General features: G+C 41.2%; 1 protein-coding gene across 1 annotated transcript in view; it reads left to right on the top strand.

Annotated features, from left to right (window-relative positions):
* Positions 1-16384, top strand: part of ZWINT (ZW10 interacting kinetochore protein) — a 64074-nt gene extending 47690 nt beyond the window's left edge. The window contains exons 7-10 of the mRNA XM_053696065.1: positions 14344-14506; positions 14979-15118; positions 15529-15688; positions 15762-16384. Coding sequence (XP_053552040.1) covers positions 14344-14506; positions 14979-15118; positions 15529-15688; positions 15762-15845 — 547 coding nt within the window. The 3' untranslated portion in view covers positions 15846-16384. The remainder of the gene's footprint in view (positions 1-14343; positions 14507-14978; positions 15119-15528; positions 15689-15761) is intronic.
* Positions 16385-22500: the final 6116 nt, after the last annotated feature.

Raw genomic sequence — 22500 nt, 5'->3', positions numbered from 1 at the left:
GTTTGGTGTACTACCTAACATACGGTATTACAATTTGCCCCCAGGTTCACAATGAAGGGTTCAGTTATCTCCTGGTGGCCTATCTCTAAAAATAATAATGGCGACCGGGAGAGTGTGTTTTAACGCCCACGACAGGCGGGGTTATGTTTGGCGCCGTTTTTGAGCTGCACAATCTTCAATCTCTAGGCTCTGCTATAATGGGACTTAGAGATTGTGTGTTATCACGCCCACGAGGGGCGGAGCTATGTTTGAGGCAGACTTAGGCTGCACACGCTTCATTTATTCCGTTCATCGCCAGGTATAGCTGTTATTCTTTTATAGCACAGTACTTAGTGCTCTCATATATGTGGGTCCGGATATCGCTATAGCTGCGCTCCGAATCTGTTTAGGAACTAAGTTACGTTTTTTAGTGTGTTGAACGAGTTTCATTGCATTTAAGTATTGGGTACTGATGGACAGATGGGCACCTCAGCAAGATTTAACTGAGGTGTACATAGGTGCTACAATATTTGCGTGCTAATTTAAATCATTTCTGCACGCAAAACTAAAAAGTTACACTTTAAAATTTAAAGAGACAGTAACTTTTTTTTATCTGTTAATTTTTATTAAAATAATTTCAGCTGTTTATTTATTTAATCCATGGTGACTCAGGATGGAACAAGAGGCCCTGAGAGGGGTTTATTGTTTTAGGCTTGGAGGCCAAGGTGGTACCACCAATCTGTTCGTCTTTCTCATTTACTGTGAGATTTCTAATGATAAAGATAGATTTGTTCTGAACCTACTTCTCTTAGGGCGCATGCTGCTTAGGAGCCTATTGTCGTGAGTCAAGATATGCCACAAATTTCTCCAAAGGTGTCCCAAAAAATGTATAGCCCACATGCAGTGCCCTGCGTTTCCTCTCACACTACACTTTGTGTTACCTTGCTTTTAATGCATTATCTGTTTTTCCCACGGGGTAGAAAACATTGCTAGAGGAATTTTTTCAATCATTTAGTGTGATTGATTCAGTAGTTGCTTTTCCGAATGTTTCTTCCTTATTACCTGAAAGAGGAAGATACTTTGGGAGTATCGGAGACAGAATTCTCAGACTCAGATGGAGTAATATCTTTATCTGATCTTGAGGTTGTTTTCTTTCAGTTTTTTAGCTTGAACACCACATTAGTTACTTTAGGAGGTTATAGCTAGCCTGGGCGACTCCAACACTACTGGCATAGTCTATCATAGTGCGTCCAGTAAGTTATAAGGAATGGGAGAGACCTCATCCCCTATATTTAAATAGATGTTTCCCATAGACGACTCAGCTAAGAAGGCTGGGCAAACATTACCTAGGGTGGAAGGAGTAGTTTCCAGCTTAGCTAAGAGAACTACAATACCCTTAGAGGACAGTTGTGTTTTCAAAGGTCCTATGGACAAAAATTAGAAAAGGAACCTACTCCCAGCTGATGAGTGGCAAAACCATGAAACATCTGTACTGGCATTGGTCTGAATCACTGTACTAACCCTAGCTAAGCTTAAAAGCTGTGTAATGCGGCAGGGCTATGGCATAAAGGGAAGTCTGCCTTAAAGAGCAGGCTAAGGATGTACACCAGGGCTTACATTGGCAGCCAGCTGTGTACTTTACTACCATCTCTAGTGTGATGGCATATTGGTTTAATGCGTTGTCTTATGCTACTAGGTCAGAAACTCTCCTGGATGAGATTCAGGATAGGATAAAAGCTTTCAAAATGGCTAATTCCTTAATTTGAAATTCTTCCCTTAAAGTTATCAAACTGGGAACATAGATTTCAGGTTTCTCTGTTGCAGCTCACAAAGCCTTATGGTTAGAGCCTTGTTCTACGGATGTATGCTCTAAGTCTAAGCTTTTAGTGATTCCTTACAAGGGGAAGACCTTGTTGGGAACTGGCTTGACGGAAATAATCTTTTGAAATTTCAAAAAAAGAAAAAAAAAAGAAGTGTTCTTACACTGCGTAAGAGACCTTTCCATCCTGGGAGTAATTGTTCCTGTTCCGGTACAGGAACAAGGTCTGGGATTTTATTCCAATCTGTTCGTGGTTCCCAAAAAAAAAGTGGGAACCTTAAGGCCAATTTTAGATCTCAAGACTCTAAACAAATTTCTCAGAGTACCTTCCTTCAAGATGGAAACTATTCGTTCCATTCTCTCTTTGATCCAAGAATTATCGATACTTGTCGAGTCCTTCAGTCCACTCCTCGGCCATCAGTGGCTCAGTGCATGGAAGTAATCAGGCTGATGGTGGCGGCAATGGACATCATCCCATTTGCTCGGTTCCACCTCAGATCTCTGCAGTTATGCATACTCAGGCAATGGAACGGAGATTATGCGGATTTGTCTCCTCGAATATTACTGGAGCAGGAGACAAGGGATTCTCTTCAATGGTAGTTGTCTGGATCATCTTTCCCAGGAAACCTGCTTTCGCAGACCGTCTTGGGTGATTGTGGCAACAGACGCCAGCCTTCTAGGGTGGGGAGCAGTCTGGGGTTCCCTAAAGGCTCAGGGAGTGGGGACTCAGTCAGAGTCTGTTCTTCCTATAAACTTTCTGGAGCTGAGAGCTATCTTCAATGCTCTTTTGGCCTGGCCTCGGTTAGCTTCGGTCTAGTTTGTCAGATTCCAGTCGGACAAGATAACTTCAGTGGCTTACATCAATCATCAGGGAGGAACGAGGAGTTCCTTAGCGATGACAGAGGTAACCAAGATAATTCAGTGGGCGGAGGCCCATTCTTGTTGCCTGTCGGCGATCCACATCCCAGGGGTGGACAAATGGGAGGCGGACTTCATGAGCAGGCAGACCTTTCATCCGGGGGAGTGGGAAATCCATCCGGAAATGTTCTCCAGCCTGATTCTCAGGTGGGGTCAGCCGGAATTAGATATCAGCATCTCAACAGAATGCAAAGCTCCCGAGATACAGGTCGAGGTCCAGGGACCCCCAGGAGGAACTGATAAATGTTTTGGCGGTTCCTTGGACCTTCAGTCTAGCATACCTATTTCCTCCGTTTGCGCTTCTTCCTCGGGTCATTGCTCAAATAAAGCAGGAGAGGACATCGGTGATCCTCATTGCTGCTGCTTGGCCTCGCAGGATTTGGTATGCAGATCTGGTGGACATGTCATCTTTGCCACCTTAGAGACTTCCGTTGAGGAAGGAACTTCTGATTCAAGGACCCTTCCTTCACCCAAATCTAGTTTCTCTGCAGCTGACGGCTTGGAAATTGAACGCTTAATTTTATCCAAGCGGAGCTTTTCTGACTCGGTCATAGAGACCATGATTCAGGCTCGTAAGCCTGTAACTAGAAAGCTTTACCATAAGATATGGCGTAAATATCTTTATTGGTATGAATCTAAGGGCTACTCATGGAGTGGAATTAGAATTCCTAGAATTTTGTTTTTTCTCCAACAAGGTTTGGAGAAAAACTTATCGACTAAGTTCCCTAAAGGGTCAAATCTCGGCCTTATCCATTTTGTTATACAAACGTCTGGCGGATGTTCTAGATGTACATTCATTTTGGCAGGCCTTGGTCAGGATCAGGCCTGTGTTCACACCAGTTACTCCTCCATGGAGTCTGAATTTAGTTCTTAAAGTTCTTCAAGGGGCTCCGTTTGAGCCTATGCATTCCTTAGATATTAAGTTATCTTGGAAAGTTTTAATTCTTGTTGATATTTCTTCTGCTCGAGTGTCAGAGCTCTTGGTATGGCAGTATGAGTCTCCTTACCTTATTTTCCATTCAGATAAGGTAGTTTTTTGTACTAAATTAGGATTTCTTCTTAAGTTTGTTTCTGTTTGGAACATTAATCAGGAGATTGTTCTTCCTTCCTTGTGTCCTAATCCTCCTCCTCAGTAGGAACGTCTTCTGCACAATTTGGACGTGGTCCATGCTTTAAAGTTTTGCCTGCAAGCGACTAAGGATTTTCGTCAGTCTTCTTCTTTGTTTGTGGTTTTCTCAGGAAAACGTAAGGGACAGAAAACTATGGCTACTTCTCTTTCTTGTTGGCTGAAGAATATCATACATTTTGCATATGAGACTGCTGGATAGCAGCCTCCAGAGAGAGTTACGGCTCATTCCACGAGGGCTGTTGCTTCCTCATGGGCATTCACGAATGATGCTTCTGTGAAACAGATTTGCAAGGCTGCAACTTGGTCCTCTCTTCACTTTTTTCAAAGTTCTACAAATTTGACACTTTTGTATAGGCTGATGCCGCTTTTGGGAGAAAGGTTATTCAAGCAGTGGTGCCTTCCGTTTAGGTTCCCTGTCTTGTCCCTCCCGTATCATCTGTGTACTCTAGCTTGGGTATTGAATCCTATTAGTAATTAAGATGATCCGTGGACTCATCGTGTCATTAAAAAGAAAAGAAAATTTATGCTTACCTGATAAATTTATTTCTTTTTTGACACTGAGTCCATGGCTCGCCCTGTTCTTGAAATACAGGTTGGTGGTTATTATAAACTTCAGACACCTCTGCACCTTGGTTTTTCCTTTCTATCCTTAACTTCGATCGAATGACTGGAGTGGGAGGGAAGGGAGGAGCTATTTAACAGCTTTGCTGTGGTGCTCTTTGCCGCCTCCTGTTGACCAGGAGGTGAATATCCCATTAGTAATTAAGATGATACGTGGACTCATCGTTTCAAAAAAGAAATAAATTTATCAGGTAAGCATACATTTTCTTTTTATTCATAGACTTATATGTGCTTTTATGTTAACTGTTTAATCTGTTTGCGCTACCCGAAGCAGCTTAATCAGTGACTGCTAGACAGATCCAAAAATATATTAAGATATAAGTTAAAAAAGTAATTAAGTTATTAAAACATAAATTAAAAAAATCTCACAGTGATCACATGTATCAAATACAATTAGTAACTAAAAATCGTAACACAAATATAATAAAAATGATAGCACATAGTTTGTCGCACAGAGTGAACAAACATAAAACTGCAAGGTGTAGTATCCCAGAGCATAACCACAAACAATGCGGGGATATGGATGAAGAGAAAGGGATAATTCCGTTATCCGACTCCCACAGGTTACAGATGCCAGGGATCGCTGGAATACAAAGAGAGTTCAAATGACAAAAGAGAAAAAAAAGCCTAGACAACAAGGTGTTTCGGCTTACACCGGAGCTGTTCTGGCTGGGTTCCCTCCGTTTCTCCTGATGTTCACTGTAAGTGTACCGTCTGGTTTCGCATCACAGGCACAATCAACTAGCGTCTTGATCACCTGGATACCGCACCTCAGAGTACGGATATGAAAAAAGAGGACCTCGGAGTATGGATATGAAAAAAGCTTATCGTGACATTTCGGGGCCAGTAACCCCTTCTTCAGACCCTTACTGGCCCAGAAACATCACAATATAAAGCTCTTTTTTCATATCCATACTCCGAGGTCAGGTGTCCAGGCGTTCAAGCACGAAACAAGAAATCTAAGACGCCAGTTGATTGAGCCTGTGATGCAAATCCGGCCGGTGCACCTTTAGTAGCATCAGTAGAAACTGCCGGAACCCTGCCAGAACAACTCCGGTGTAAGTAAGCTGAAACACCTTGTTGTCTGGGCTTTTTCTCTTTTGTCATTTGGACTCTTTGTATTCCAGCGATCCCTGGCATCTGTAACCTGTGGGAGTCGAATAACGGATTTAGCCCTTTCTCTTCATCCACACCCCCGGATTGTTTGTGGTTAAGCTCTGGGATACTACACCTTGCAGTGTTTTATGTTTGTTCACTCTGTGCGACAAACTGTGCTCATTTTTATTACATTTGTGTTACAATTTTTAGTTACTAATTGTATTTGATACATGTGATCATTGTATGAGATTTTTTTTTTATTATTCATGCTTTATTAAATGTTACTTTTTTAACTTATATCAATATATTTTTTTAACTGTCTAGCAGTCGCTGATTAAGCTGCTTCTGGTAGCGCAAACAGTGAATACCTGTATCGATTTGCTTATTTGAGGAGTTTGGGGAATCTCGCTTTTTGTTATACTTGTTTTGCTTTCTGGTGACTATTTACAGCACAATTCTCATTTCATTGTGGTCTATTTTGTAAACGGTTTAATCTACATAAACATTATATGTTTGTGCTGTAGATGCCAAAATTATGAGTTAAAGGTTCATGAAACCCAACATTTTCATTTTTCATGATTTAGGTAGGAAATACAATTTTAAACAACTTTCCAGTTTACTTGTATTATAAAACTTGCTTCATTCCCTTGGTATCATTTGTTGAAGGAGCAGCAATGCACTACTGGTTTCTAACTGAACCCATGGGTGAGTCAATGACAATCGGTATAAATATACAGCCACCAATCAGCAGCTAGAACCTAGGTTCTTTGCTGCTCCTGAGCTTACCTAGATAAACCTTTCAGCAAAGGATGACAAGAGAAGGAAGTGAATTAAATAATAGAAGTAAATTGGAAAGTTGTGTAAAATTTTCTACAATGTCTAATTATGACTTTACTTTCCCTTTTAAAGTATCTAAAGGGACATGAAACCAAAAACATTTTTGTTCATAATTCAGATTAAAACAACTTTCTAATTTACTTCTATTATCATTTTTTCTTTGGTATCTTTTGTTGAAAAGCAGGGACATAAGCTTAGGAGCCGGCCCATTTCTGGAGCACTACATGGTAGCAGTTTTGCAAGAATGGCATCCATTTGCAAAAGCACTATTCCCTGTCATGTAGAGCTCTAGATGCCTACCTAGGTATCTCTTCAACACAGAATATGATCAGAACAATATAACTCCACAGAATATCATCAGAACAATATAACTCCACAGAATATCATCAGAACAATAGAACTCCACAGAATATGATCAGAACAATATAACTCCACAGAATATGATCAGAACAATATAACTCCACAGAATATCATCAGAACAATAGAACTCCACAGAATATCATCAGAACAATAGAACTCCACAGAATATCATCAGAACAATAGAACTCCACAGAATATCATCAGAACAATAGAACTCCACAGAATATCATCAGAACAATATAACTCCACAGAATATCATCAGAACAATATAACTCCACAGAATATCATCAGAACAATAGAACTCCACAGAATATCATCAGAACAATAGAACTCCACAGAATATCATCAGAACAATAGAACTCCACAGATTATCATCAGAACAATATAACCACAGAATATCATCAGAACAATATAACTCCACAGAATATCATCAGAACAATATAACTCCACAGAATATCATCAGAACAATATAACCACAGAATATCATCAGAACAATATAACCACAGAATATCATCAGAACAATATAACCACAGAATATCATCAGAACAATATAACCACAGAATATCATCAGAACAATATAACCACAGAATATCATCAGAACAATATAACCACAGAATATCATCAGAACAATATAACTCCACGGAATATCATCAGAACAATATAACTCCACGGAATATCATCAGAACAATATAACTCCACGGAATATCATCAGAACAATATAACTCCACGGAATATCATCAGAACAATATAACTCCACGGAATATCATCAGAACAATATAACTCCACGGAATATCATCAGAACAATATAACTCCACGGAATATCATCAGAACAATATAACTCCACGGAATATCATCAGAACAATATAACTCCACGGAATATCATCAGAACAATATAACTCCACGGAATATCATCAGAACAATATAACTCCACGGAATATCATCAGAACAATATAACTCCACGGAATATCATCAGAACAATATAACTCCACAGAATATCATCAGAACAATATAACTCCACAGAATATCATCAGAACAATATAACTCCACAGAATATCATCAGAACAATATAACTCCACAGAATATCATCAGAATAATATAACTCCACAGAATATCATCAGAACAATATAACTCCACAGAATATCATCAGAACAATATAACTCCACAGAATATCATCAGAACAATATAACTCCACAGAATATCATCAGAACAATATAACTCCACAGAATATCATCAGAACAATATAACTCCACAGAATATCATCAGAACAATATAACTCCACAGAATATCATCAGAACAATATTACTCCACAGAATATCATCAGAACAATATTACTCCACAGAATATCATCAGAACAATATTACTCCACAGAATATCATCAGAACAATATTACTCCACAGAATATCATCAGAACAATATAACTCCACAGAATATCATCAGAACAATATAACTCCACAGAATATCATCAGAACAATATAACTCCACAGAATATCATCAGAACAATATAACTCCACAGAATATCATCAGAACAGTATAACTCCACAGAATATCATCAGAACAGTATAACTCCACAGAATATCATCAGAACAGTATAACTCCACAGAATATCATCAGAACAGTATAACTCCACAGAATATCATCAGAACAGTATAACTCCACAGAATATCATCAGAACAGTATAACTCCACAGAATAGCATAAAAATTAAGCAAATTTGATAATAGAGGGAAATAGGAAATCTTGTTTTAAAAACGATATGCTCTGTCTGAATCACAAAACAAATTTTTGGGGTTGCATATCCCTTTAATTAACATAAAATACAGTGTTTCTTTAGTGGGTCATTTGCAAAGTAAAGTGAATATAAATTTTGATGCTCAGTTTTTAAAAATTTGATTAAAAACAGGGGCACTTTAATTCATCAAAATTTACATTTCACTCGTGTTGTGAAAAAATACTTACCTTTTTAATCTTGACAGCGGCTTCAGCTTCCCCTGGTCGTTGCAAGCCTCTTCCTACGTCAGAAATTACGGATCGGTCACCCGCCAATCACGGCTTCCTAAGTATTTCCATCTAAAGGGGAGGAGAATCCACGGCTTCATTCATTACTGTTGGGAATTAAGAACCTGGCCACCAGGAGGAGGCAAAGACACCCCAGCCAAAGGCTTAAATACCTCCCCCACTTCCCTCATCCCCCAGTCATTCTTTGCCTTTCATCACAGGAGGATGGCAGTGAAGTGCTCGAGATTCGGAGTAGTCTCTTATGGAGGGTAGTACTCTTCGGAATGGGACTGGAGTTTTAAGTAGTCCTGTCAGCCTCTCAGTGACAGCCTGGGTGAAAGTTGGAGTCCGGAGATGCAGGGAGAGTCTTTCTGCGAAACCATCCCGACTCATATTAACATCTCCACAAGCAATCAGCGTTGACTGGTTTCGCTGCCTGCTTTCTACACTCAAGTCTGTCAGAAACGAGGCTACTAACCTGTCACACTTGAAGGGCCGTGTTCCTGTTCCACGGCGTAGATTCTGGTAAGATCATTTCATTTTTTATTCCTTATGATAACATGGAAGATAGGGTCACAGTGTGACACCTTTTTATCTTTAAAGAATCAAGGGTTAATATTCCTGGAAAGGGGATCATTGAACAGGGGGGGTTATACATGATATTGTTTGTGTCATTGCTGCGTTATGTGTGAGATGAGGCTCTGGCAATGTGTGGAACTTACAGGTTACTTGTGGGAGTATTGCACTGCCCTTTTTTCTCCTTAGTGCAGGGGTGGTCCTGCCAGGCATTCCATGTGACCGGGTGTGCATATCTCTCTTCCTCTGTTGATCGGCAGCGCAGGAGACATAACGGTTTCTGTAGTCCGGGTCCTAGGAGGTGGTGAGTGCCCCGGCCATTGGAGGTATAAAGGTGCCTATTATAAGTTAAGCTAGTCCGTAATAAAAGTGCAAGCTATTGAGGACTCTGACGCGTTAGAGGGTTCTCCCTCTTTAACAAAGTCTCATTCCTGTGTTTATTGTGAGGAGTCTCCAGTAGATCAGCCTACTCAACTATGTTCCACATGCCTTAATAAAGTTACGACATCTAAATGTAAACGGATGTCTAGTACTACTGAGCTGTCCACCTCTGAGGGTTCTTCGTCCCGTGAGGTGCGTTCCCTGCATTCATCTCTGATTGCACATGCAGTGCCCCGGGGTCCAACCGTTACTCCTTTGGGAGAGATTTGTTGGCCGTCAGACTTTGCGGACCAACTGGAATCGGCAGTTTTGAAAGTGATCCATGCCTTACCACGTTCTGCTAAGCGCAAGCGTAGGGTGTATCATGGCGGCCCGGTCCAGGGGTTGTCTACACCGACAGAAATCCCAGAGGCACTATACGATGATGAGGCTCACTCTGACTCATCAGAGGAGGCCCCTTCTGGGTCGGAGTCCGTGTCAGCTAAACCTCCAGCTGCGGACTAGCTTTCATTTTTCCACTGTTACCACTTCTACCTCGTGTAGTGGCACGCATCAAACAGGAACGGGCCTCGGCCATTCTGATTTCTTCTTTGTGGCCGCAGAGGACGTGGTTTGTGATCTGTTGGGGATGTCATCCTCTCCACCGTGGAGGTTACCCTGTCGCAGGGATCTGCTGGAACAGGGTCCTTTTCAACATCGAAATCTAGATTCTCTGAGGGTGACTGCGTGGATATTGAATGCCTAGTCTTGGCTAAGAGAGGCTTTTCTGAAAGGGTGATTGATACACTGGTTCAGGCAAGGAAGCCAGTCACTCGTCGCATCTACCATAAGGTGTGGAGGACTAACTTGTCCTGGTGTGAGAAGCATGGATATCCTTGGCACAGAGTGAAGGTATCTAGGATCCTGTCCTTTCTCCAAGAGGGTTTGGAAAAGGGTCTTGCCGCCAGTTCCTTGAAGGGACAGATTTTGGCATTATCAGTTTTGTTACATCGGAGACTCGCTGAGCTCCCTGACATTCAATCCTTTGTTCAGGCTCTGTCTAGAGTCAGGCCTGTCTTTAGACAGTCTGTTCCCCCATGGAGCTTAAACTTGGTCTTTAAGGTATTGCAGAGGGTTCTATTTGAGCCTATGCATTCCACTGACTTTAAGATTCTGTCCTGGAATTTTCTCTTCCTGTTGGCTATTGCATCGGCACGCAGAGTATCTGAACTGGCTGCCTTGCAAAGTGAGCCTCCTTATCTGGTGTTCCATGCGGATAAGGCTGTGCTTTGCACTGATTTGGGGTTTCTTCCCACGTTAGTGTCTAACTGTAACATCAATCAGGAAATAGTTGTTCCTTCTTTGTGTCCTAACCCTTCTTCTCCTAAAGAGCGGTTACTTCATAACCTGGTTGTGATCCGTGCCTTGAAGTTTTATCTTCAGGCTACAAAGGATTTCAGGCAGTCTACATCTCTTTTCTTTCATGTAATTAGCAAGAGTCCATGAGCTAGTGACGTATGGGATATACATTCCTACCAGGAGGGGCAAAGTTTCCCAAACCTCAAAATGCCTATAAATACACCCCTCACCACACCCACAAATCAGTTTTTACAAACTTTGCCTCCTATGGAGGTGGTTGCATTGTCACTTCCTTGGAAGTATCATCCTGCCTATATCTTTCCGCCTCTAGTTCTTCTTCCAAGAGTAATCTCCAAGATTCTGAAGGAATGCTCGTTTGTTCTGCTGGTGGCTCCAGCATGGCTTCACAGGTTTTGGTATGCGGATCTTGTCCGGATGGCCTCTTGCCAACCGTGGACTCTTCCGTTAAGACCAGACCTTCTGTCACAAGGTCCTTTTTTCCATCAGGATCTCAAATCCTTAAATTTAAAGGTATGGAGATTGAACGCTTGATTCTTAGTCAAAGAGGTTTCTCTGACTCTGTGATTAATACTATGTTACAGGCTCGTAAATCTGTATCTAGGAAGATATATTATCGAGTTTGGAAGACTTACATTTCTTGGTGTCTTTCTCATCATTTTTCCTGGCATTCTTTTAGAATTCCGAGAATTTTACAGTTTCTTCAGGATGGTTTGGATAAAGGTTTGTCTGCAAGTTCCTTGAAAGGACAAATCTCTGCTCTTTCTGTTCTTTTTCACAGAAAGATTGCTAATCTTCCTGATATTCATTGTTTTGTACAAGCTTTTGTTCGTATAAAACCTGTCATTAAGTCAATTTCTCCTCCTTGGAGTTTGAATTTGGTTCTGGGGGCTCTTCAAGCTTCTCCGTTTGAACCTATGCATTCATTGGGCATTTAAATTACTTTCTTGGAAAGTTTTGTTTCTTTTGGCCATCTCTTCTGCTAGAAGAGTTTCTGAATTATCTGCTCTTTCTTGTGAGTCTCCTTTTCTGATTTTTCATCAGGATAAGGCGGTGTTGCGAACCTCTTTTAAATTTTTACCTAAGGTTGTGAATTCTAACAACATTAGTAGAGAAATTGTGGTTCCTTCATTGTGTCCTAATCCTAAGAATTCTAAGGAGAGATCATTACATTCTTTGGATGTAGTTAGAGCTTTGAAATATTATGTTGAAGCTACTAAGAATTTCCGAAAGACTTCTAGTCTATTTGTTATCTTTTCCGGTTCTAGGAAAGGTCAGAAGGCTTCTGCCATTTCTTTGGCATCTTGGTTGAAATCTTTAATTCATCATGCTTATGTTGAGTCGGGTAAAACTCCGCCTCAAAGGATTACAGCTCATTCTACTAGGTCAGTGTCTACTTCCTGGGCATTTAGGAATGAAGCTTCGGTTGATCAGATTTGCAAAGCAGCAACTTGGTCTTCTTTGCATACTTTTACTAAATTCTACCATTTTGATGTGTTTTCTTCTTCTGAAGCAGTTTTTGGTAGAAAAGTACTTCAGGCAGCTGTTTTAGTTTGATTCTTCTGCTTATAATTTTAGTTTTTTTCATTATAAGATTTAAACTTTATTTTGGGTGTGGATTTTTTTCAGCGGAATTGGCTGTCTTTATTTTATCCCTCCCTCTCTAGTGACTCTTGCGTGGAAGATCCACATCTTGGGTAGTCATTATCCCATACGTCACTAGCTCATGGACTCTTGCTAATTACATGAAAGAAAACCTAATTTATTTAAGAACTTACCTGATAAATTAATTTCTTTCATATTAGCAAGAGTCCATGAGGCCCACCCTTTTTTTTTTGTGGTGGTTATGATTTTTTTGTATAAAGCACAATTATTCCAATTCCTTATTTTTTATGCTTTCGCACTTTTATCTTATCACCCCACTTCTTGGCTATGCGTTAAACTGATTTGTGGGTGTGGTGAGGGGTGTATTTATAGGCATTTTGAGGTTTGGGAAACTTTGCCCCTCCTGGTAGGAATGTATATCCCATACGTCACTAGCTCATGGACTCTTGCTAATATGAAAGAAATGAATTTATCAGGTAAGTTCTTACATAAATTATGTTTTTGTGGTGTATTCTGGGATGCGCAAGGGGCAAAGGGCCTCTGCTACTTCTTTATCCTTTTGGTTGAGGAGTTTGATTCGCTTGGCCTATGAGACAGTGGGACATAAGCCTCCTCAGAGGATCACGGCTTATTCAACTAGAGCTGTGGCTTTGTCTTGGGCCTTCAAAAATGAGGTCTCTATGGAGCAAATTTGTAAGGTGGCTACCTGGTCCTCCTTACACACTTTTACAAAGTTTTACAAATTTGAAGTTTTTGGGAGAAAGGTTTTGCAGGCTGTGGTGCCCTGATTAGGGTCCGCCTTTTTACACTCCCGGCTTGGGTATTTGTTCCCAACAGTAATGAATGAAGCTGTGGACTCTCCTCCCCTTTAGATGGAAAACATAAATTATTCTTGCCTGATAATTTAATTTCCATTGAGGGAAGGAGAGTCCACGGCTCCCGTCCATATCTCCGATGGGCGGACCTAAATTTATTTATCTTCTGGCACCATTTATACCCTGATATTTCTCCTACTGTTCCTTGTTCCCTTGGCAGAATGACTGGGGGATGAGGGAAGTGGGGGAGGTATTTAAGCCTTTGGCTGGGGTGTCTTTGCCTCCTCCTGGTGGCCAGGTTCTTAATTCCCAACAGTAATGAATGAAGCCGTGGACTCTCCTCCCCTCCATGGAAATTAAATTATCAGGTAAGCATAATTTATGTTTTTCACAACGGGAGTGAAATGTAAATTTTGATGAATTAAAGTGCCCCTGTTTTTAATCGAATTTTTAAAAACCGGGCACTTTATCATCAAAATTTACATTCATTTAACTTAATGCCAAGCAACAAAGCATTTTTGCAAACACACATTTCAAAACACTTCTATTCAAAATATGCTGTAAGGTTAGTGATGTTCCTTTTCATTTTTATTTTGCTGCTAGATTTAATATATGTATTGATATTAATCCTTTACATGTTGCTTCTGTAATGCAAACTGCATTCACAAAAATGGCCTCTCCTAGTTCACCCATCATCTAAGCTATCACAATATTGTTCACTCACAAATTTTCTGTTGCTCCTTGTTTAACAGACACTAAACAATTCTGTCCTGCTACACGCTACCACTACACTTCCTACCATATTTACAGATCTCCATAGTCCTCTCCTGTTACTCATACTTCCCTCTCACCTAGGGACTCGGAGCTCTCAAATCTTCTCCAGACCCTGCAGGGAATCTCAATAGTGTCTGTTGGACACAATGAATTAGTTCTGGATATGCATGCAGATCAGAATAAAGTGATACCACCACTGCGTGTGACCTTGAGGTGGACATCTGAAGGCTCTCTACAAGTGGAGGTGAATGACTAAATATCACAAAGACGGAACAGTCATTTGACAGTCTTGAAGCATATTGTGCTTGGATTTTACGGTCACCTAGGGCCTGATGATGAAAAAAACACTCACCAGTATGGAGAGAAATTGTTCCAAATCTTTTGGGGTTTTTTTTAGAGCATTATATTGCAATGTATGAGTTTCCTTCACACCCAGAACCTGTATAGCAAGATAAACAGATCTCAAGCTAAAATTTGCCTTTCTAAAATTATTTGACGGTCCTTTATAGTACTGACAAGACTTAGATAATCTAGCCAGAGTGGATTTTTTTTTTGGTTCATCAAGCCCATAGTGAAGAGAAAATCCATGTGGGGATGTTATAACCATTTAGAAGTAATGGACATTGTTGGAGACCTTACTGTCATGGACTCTTAGAATGTGAAATATTAGAAGCCCATGTTCTTACTGCTATTACATTTATAGTTTGCATCTGCAGAGTGATGACTCCGTGCCTGGAATACCACAAAATCTACTGGATGGTACCTTGTCCCAAATGAGACCCATTATCCTTGAGCTACAAAGTTGGTACCGGAGCCAGGCCCGGCTACTTCAGGAGCTGAAAGGGGTGCAGGAAAGGTAGGTGCAAGTTCCCTTCCAGTTAAATTCTGTATATTGGAGACATAATGGTTGATAACGATCCTGTAAAAGTTTTTTTATGTAATGAATTTTCTACAATTCCCCATTAAGATTTATGGGTATTTGTAAATAAATCTTTAGACAAACTTTTCTACAGTATTGTGATCAACCCCATTGCCTGGGAAAAAAATGCTTTTTGTATGTGTGTGGTTATTACCAAACCTGAGACTGATGTCTCAAATGCCTACACCGCTCACTCTGGTAATTTATTCCCTGTGCCATCTTTATTCTGGTGGGTTCTTTTTGTATTATCATTTTATGTGCTGGCTCTTTTTATCTGCTCCCATCACTTTTCTCACAAATTTCTTTTTAAAAAACTCTAATCAGGCTATCCTTTTATTATCTTTCAGGTTTGCTATAGATTGGCTTCCTGAGAAGCAACTTGTTTACTTCTTGAAGGGCAACTGTCAATATACCCTGCTCATTGGCCATGGCTACCCACAAAGTGGTACTATTCAGCTGTTGTCTCTAAAAGGTGTTGAGCCTGCAATAGAACCTAGTACTCTTAAGGTAATGCTGGTTCCATCTTTCATAACTGTTAACATTTTAAACAAGAAATTAATTTTTTTTTCTCTGTTTTTAGCCCCCTGTAGAGAGCCCCTCCCTCACTGATTGGCTGGAATATTTGCACAGCTCTTCACATATTGGTGGTCTTGGCTCGGCATGACCACAGCACTGTGACAAAACGCATTCTGGGAAGAAATCACAGTTCGGACTTTGTGTTGGTAAATTCTGTAACTGAACACCAAGCAAGCATCGAATAGATGGAAGTTAGCATGCATATCAAGACTAAATACATGTAATAAGCTTCACGTCTTTTGGTAGGTGATACTCCAAGCAGATATTGTAGATCAATAAAATAATCTGAATTTCCGTCTTCACTCAGTAGTGCAGAAGAATTCACAAACAAGATCAGCCATACCTCTAGGCTAATGGACAGGGACTTAGTAACTCCGACTTAAAAAAACACTTTAAAAGGACCACCTTACCTCCCTACTGCAGTACTATTAAGCCCTGTGTAACCTGAAGATATTTTATAGCTTCTGCTGCTGAATTAAGGCAAGATATATATATTTTTATATATATATATATTCCTCTCTTGGATGATAAATCCCCCCAAAATACTTAAAAGAATGCAAATAAACGGAAATACATTACAGTCAAAGATAAATATGTTCTAATAAATTTTTCTATGTCTTTATTAAACCTGTTGTGCATTCTTTTTCATTGTAGGATACATTTAAATTGTCATCTATGGACTTAAAGTTGAATATATCACTTCCTATCAAGTGTTTTAAATATATTGCTATACTGGGCCCTGTTCTTTTTAATATTTTTATTAATGACTTGGAGCAAGGATTAAATAGCAACATCTCTATTTTTTTAAGATGATAAAAAAGTTGTGTAAGGTCGTTAGGTCAGAGCAGGATGAACTTGTTTTACCAGGCAAAAAATAGAAGAATGGGCAGGTTAATGGAAAATAAGATTTCTCCAACATTGGTGTGTCCGGTCCACGGCGTCATCCTTACTTGTGGGAATATCTCTTCCCCAACAGGAAATGGCAAAGAGTCCCAGCAAAGCTGGCCATATAGTCCCTCCTAGGCTCCGCCCACCCCAGTCATTCTCTTTGCCGTTGCACAGGCAACATCTCCACGGAGATGGTTAAGAGTATGTGGTGTTTAGTTGTAGTTTTTTTATTCTACTATCAAGAGTTTGTTATTTTAAAATAGTGCTGGTATGTACTATTTACTCTGAAACAGAAAAAGATGAAGAATTCTGTTTGTGAGAGGAAGATGATTTTAGCAGACAGTAATTAAAATCGTTTGCTGTTTCCACATAGGACTGTTGAGATGAAGTAACTTCAGTTGGGGGAAACCGTTAGCAGACTTTTCTGCTTAAGGTATGACTAGCCATATTTCTAACAAGACTGTGTAATGCTGGAAGGCTGTCATTTCCCCTCATGGGGACCGGTAAGCCATTTTCTTAGTCTCAAACAGAATAAAGGGCTTAATATGGGCTATAAAACTGGTAGACCCTTTTATGGGCAAAATCGATTGCTTTATTTGGGCATTTTATACATGTTTATGCTGGTAATTCACACTTATAAACTTGGGGAACGTTTTTTAACGTCAGGCACTGTGTTAGACACCTTTTCCAGTCAGGAAGGGCCTTCCCTGTTGTAGGCTGAGCCTCATTTTCGCGCCATTACTGCGCAGTTACTTTTGAGAGCAAGACATGCAGATGCATGTGTGAGGATCTGAAAGTAGTTGGAAAAGTTCCTAGAAGGATTCATTTGGTATCGTATTCCCCCCTGGGTTTGGTAAAGTCGCAGCAAAGGCTGTAGCTGGGACTGTAGAGGGGTAAAAACTGTAACCGGCTCCGGTTTCGTTATTTTAAGGGTTAAAGCTCTGAAAATTGGTGTGCAATACTTTGAATACTTTAAGAAACTGTGGTGAAAATTTGATAAATTTTGAACAATTCCTTCATATTTTTTCACATATTCAGTAATAAAGTGTGCTCTGTTTAAAATTTAAAGAGACAGTAACGGTTTTGTTTTAAAACAGTTTTTGTGCTTTATTGACAAGTTTAAGCCTGTTTAACATGTCTGTACCTTCAGATAAGCTATGTTCTATATGTATGAAAGTCAATGTGTCTCCCCCTTCAAAATTGTGTGATAATTGTGCCATAGCGTCCAAACAAAGTAAGGACAGTACTGCCACAGATAATGAAGTTGCCCAAGATGATTCATCAGATGAAGGGAGTAGACATGGGTCTACATCATCTCCTTCTGTGTCTATACCAGTTTTGCCCACGCAGGAGGCCCTTAGTACTTCTAGCGCGCCAATGCTTATTACTATGCAACAATTGACGGCAGTAATGGATAACTCCATAGCAAATATTTTATCCAAAATGCCTGCATATCAGAGAAAGCGCGATTGCTCTGTTTTAAACACTGAAGAGCAAGAGGGCGCTGATGATAATTGCTCTGTCATACCCTCACACCAATCTGAAGGGGCCATGAGGGAGGTTTTGTCAGATGGGGAAATTTCAGATTCAGGAAAAATTTCTCAACAGGCTGAACCTGATGTTGTGACATTTAAATTTAAATTAGAGCATCTCCGCGCACTGCTTAAGGAGGTGTTATCTACTCTGGATGATTGTGACAACCTGGTCATTCCAGAAAAATTATGCAAGATGGACAAGTTCCTAGAGGTTCCGGTGCACCCCGACGCTTTTCCTATACCCAAGCGGGTGGCGGACATAGTGAATAAGGAATGGGAGAAGCCTGGCATACTTTTTGTCCCCCCTCCTATATTTAAGAAATTATTTCCTATGGTCGACCCCAGAAAGGACTTATGGCAGACAGTCCCTAAGGTCGAGGGGGCAGTTTCTACTCTAAACAAGCGCACTACTATTCCTATCGAGGATAATTGTGCTTTCAAAGATCCTATGCATAAAAAATTGGAGGGTTTGCTTAAAAAGATTTTTGTACAGCAAGGTTACCTTCTGCAACCCATTTCGTGCATTGTTCCTGTCACTACAGCAGCGTGGTTCTGGTTCGAGGAACTAGAAAAGTCGCTCAGTAGAGAGACTCCATATGAGGAGGTTATGGACAGAGTTCACGCACGTAAGTTGGCTAATTCTTTTATTTTAGATGCCGCTTTGCAATTAGCTAGATTAGCGGTGAAAAATTCAGGGTTTGCAATTGTGGCGCGCAGAGCGCTTTGGCTAAAGTCTTGGTCAGCGGATGTATCATCCAAGACAAAATTGCTTAATATCCCCTTCAAGGGTAAAACTCTCTTTGGGCCAGAATTGAAAGAGATTATCTCAGACATCACTGGGGGAAAGGGCCACGCCCTCCCACAAGATAGGCCTTTCAAAGCCAAGAATAAGTCTAATTTTCGTTCCTTTCGTAATTTCAGGAACGGACCGGCCTCTAATTCTGCATCCTCTAAGCAAGAGGGTAATGCTTCACAGACCAAACCAGCCTGGAAACCGATGCAAGGCTGGAACAAGGGTAAGCAGGCCAAGAAACCTGCTGCTGCTAACAAAACAGCATGAAGGAGTAGCCCCCGATCCGGGACCGGATCTAGTGGGGGGCAGACTCTCTCTCTTTGCTCAGGCTTGGGCAAGAGATGTTCAGGATCCCTGGACGCTAGAAATAGTTTCTCAGGGTTATCTTGTGGAATTCAAGGAACTACCCCCAATGGGAAGGTTTCACATATCTCACTTATCCTCAAACCAAATAAAGAGACAGGCATTCTTACATTGTGTAGAAGACCTGTTAAAGATGGGAGTGATACACCCAGTTCCAATGGCGGAACAAGGAATGGGATTTTACTCAAATCTGTTCGTAGTTCCCAAAAAAGAGGGAACCTTCAGACCAATTCTGGATTTAAAAATCCTAAAAAAATTTCTCAGGGTACCATCGTTCAAAATGGAAACCATTCGAACGATTCTACCTACAATCCAGGAAGGTCAATTTATGACTACCGTGGATCTAAAGGATGCGTACCTACATATTCCTATCCACAAAGAACATCATCAGTTCCTAAGGTTCGCCTTTCTGGACAAACATTACCAGTTTGTAGCCCTCCCATTCGGGTTAGCCACTGCTCCAAGGATTTTCACAAAGGTACTCGGGTCCCTTCTAGCGGTTCTAAGACCGAGGGGCATTGCAGTAGTACCATACTTGGACGACATTCTAATACAAGCGTCGTCCCTTTCAAAGGCAAAGGCTCATACAGACATCGTTCTGGCCTTTCTCAGATCTCACGGATGGAAGGTGAACATAGAAAAAAGTTCTCTGTCTCCGTCGACAAGAGTTCCCTTCTTGGGAACAATAATAGATTCTTTAGAAATGAGGATTTTTCTGACAGATGTCAGAAAGTCAAAACTTCTAAGCGCTTGTCAAGTTCTTCATTCAGTTCCACGTCCTTCCATAGCTCAGTGCATGGAAGTAGTAGGGTTGATGGTTGCAGCAATGGACATAGTTCCTTTTGCGCAAATTCATCTAGGACCATTACAACTGTGCATGCTGAAACAGTGGAATGGGGACTATACAGACTTGTCTCCAGTGATTCAAGTAGATCAGAAGACCAGAGATTCACTCCGTTGGTGGCTAACCCTGGACCACCTATCCCAGGGAATGAGCTTCAGCAGACCAGAGTGGGTCATCGTCACGACCGACGCCAGTCTAGTGGGCTGGGGCGCGGTCTGGGAATCCCTGAAAGCTCAGGGACTATGGTCTCGGGAAGAGTCTCTTCTCCCGATAAACATTCTGGAACTAAGAGCGATATTCAATGCTCTCAGGGCTTGGCCTCAGCTAGCAAAGGCCAGATTCATAAGATTCCAATCAGACAACATGACGACTGTTGCTTATATCAATCATCAGGGGGGAACAAGGAGTTCCCAGGCGATGAAAGAAGTGACCAAAATAATACAATGGGCGGAGGATCACTCCTGCCACCTATCTGCGATCCACATCCCAGGAGTGGAAAACTGGGAGGCGGATTATCTGAGTCGTCAGACTTTCCATCCGGGGGAGTGGGAACTCCACCCGGAGATATTTGCCCAGTTAACCCAATTATGGGGCATTCCAGACATGGATCTGATGGCGTCTCGTCAGAACTTCAAGGTTCCTTGCTACGGGTCCAGATCCAGGGATTCCAAGGCGACTCTAGTGGATGCACTAGTAGCACCTTGGACCTTCAACCTAGCTTATGTGTTTCCACCGTTTCCTCTCATTCCCAGGCTGGTAGCCAGGATCAAGCAGGAGAGGGCCTTGGTGATCTTGATAGCTCCTGCGTGGCCACGCAGGACTTGGTATGCAGACCTGGTGAATATGTCATCGGCTCCACCATGGAAGCTACCTTTGAGACAGGGTCCATTCGAACATCCAAATCTGGTCTCCTGACGGCTTGGAGATTGAACGCTTGATTCTATCAAAGCGTGGGTTTTCAGATTCTGTGATAGATACGCTGGTTCAAGCCAGAAAACCGGTAACTAGAAAAATTTACCATAAAATATGGAAAAGATATATCTGCTGGTGTGAATCCAAGGGATTCCCATGGAATAAGATAAAGATTCCTAAGATCTTTTCCTTTCTACAAGAAGGTTTGGATAAAGGATTATCTGCAAGTTCTCTAAAGGGACAGATTTCTGCCTTATCTGTCTTACTACACAAACGACTGGCAGCTGTGCCAGATGTTCAAGCATTTGTTCAGGCTCTGGTTAGGATCAAGCCTGTTTACAGACCTTTGACTCCTCCCTGGAGTTTAAATCTAGCTCTTTCAGTTCTTCAAGGGGTTCCGTTTGAACCTTTACATTCCATAGATATTAAGTTACTATCTTGGAAAGTTTTGTTTTTGGTTGCTATTTCTTCTGCTAGAAGAGTTTCTGAGTTATCTGCTCTGCAGTGTACTCCGCCCTATCTGGTGTTCCATTCAGATAAGGTTGTTTTGCGTACTAAGCCTGGTTTTCTTCCAAAGGTTGTTTCCAACAAAAATATTAACCAGGAGATAGTTGTACCTTCTTTGTGTCCGAATCCAGTTTCAAAGAAGGAACGTTTGCTACACAATTTAGATGTAGTCCGTGCTCTAAAATTCTACTTAGAAGCTACAAAAGAGTTCAGACAAACATCTTCTCTGTTTGTCGTCTATTCTGGTAAAAGGAGAGGTCAAAAAGCAACTTTTACCTCTCTTTCCTTTTGGCTTAAAAGCATCATCCGATTGGCTTATGAGACTGCCGGACGGCAGCCTCCTGAAAGAATCACAGCTCACTCCACTAGGGCTGTGGCTTCCACATGGGCCTTCAAGAACGAGGCTTCTGTTGATCAGATATGTAAGGCAGCGGCTTGGTCTTCACTGCACACTTTTGCCAAATTTTACAAATTTGATACTTTTGCTTCTTCTGAGGCTATTTTTGGGAGAAAGGTTTTGCAAGCTGTGGTGCCTTCCGTTTAGGTAACCTGATTTGCTCCCTCCCTTCATCCGTGTTTAAAAGCTTTGGTATTGGTTCCCACAAGTAAGGATGACGCCGTGGACCGGACACACCAATGTTGGAGAAAACAGAATTTATGCTTACCTGATAAATTACTTTTTCCAACGGTGTGTCCGGTCCACGGCCCGCCCTGGTTTTTTAATCAGGTTTGATGAATTATTTTCTCTAACTACAGTCAACACGGCACCCTATGGTTTCTCCTATTTTTTCCTCCTGTCCGTCGGTCGAATGACTGGGGTGGGCGGAGCCTAGGAGGGACTATATGGCCAGCTTTGCTGGGACTCTTTGCCATTTCCTGTTGGGGAAGAGATATTCCCACA

The sequence above is a fragment of the Bombina bombina genome, chromosome 12, assembly GCF_027579735.1.
Source record: "Bombina bombina isolate aBomBom1 chromosome 12, aBomBom1.pri, whole genome shotgun sequence".
NCBI lineage: Eukaryota > Metazoa > Chordata > Amphibia > Anura > Bombinatoridae > Bombina > Bombina bombina.
This window is presented reverse-complemented; position numbering and strand designations above follow the sequence as displayed.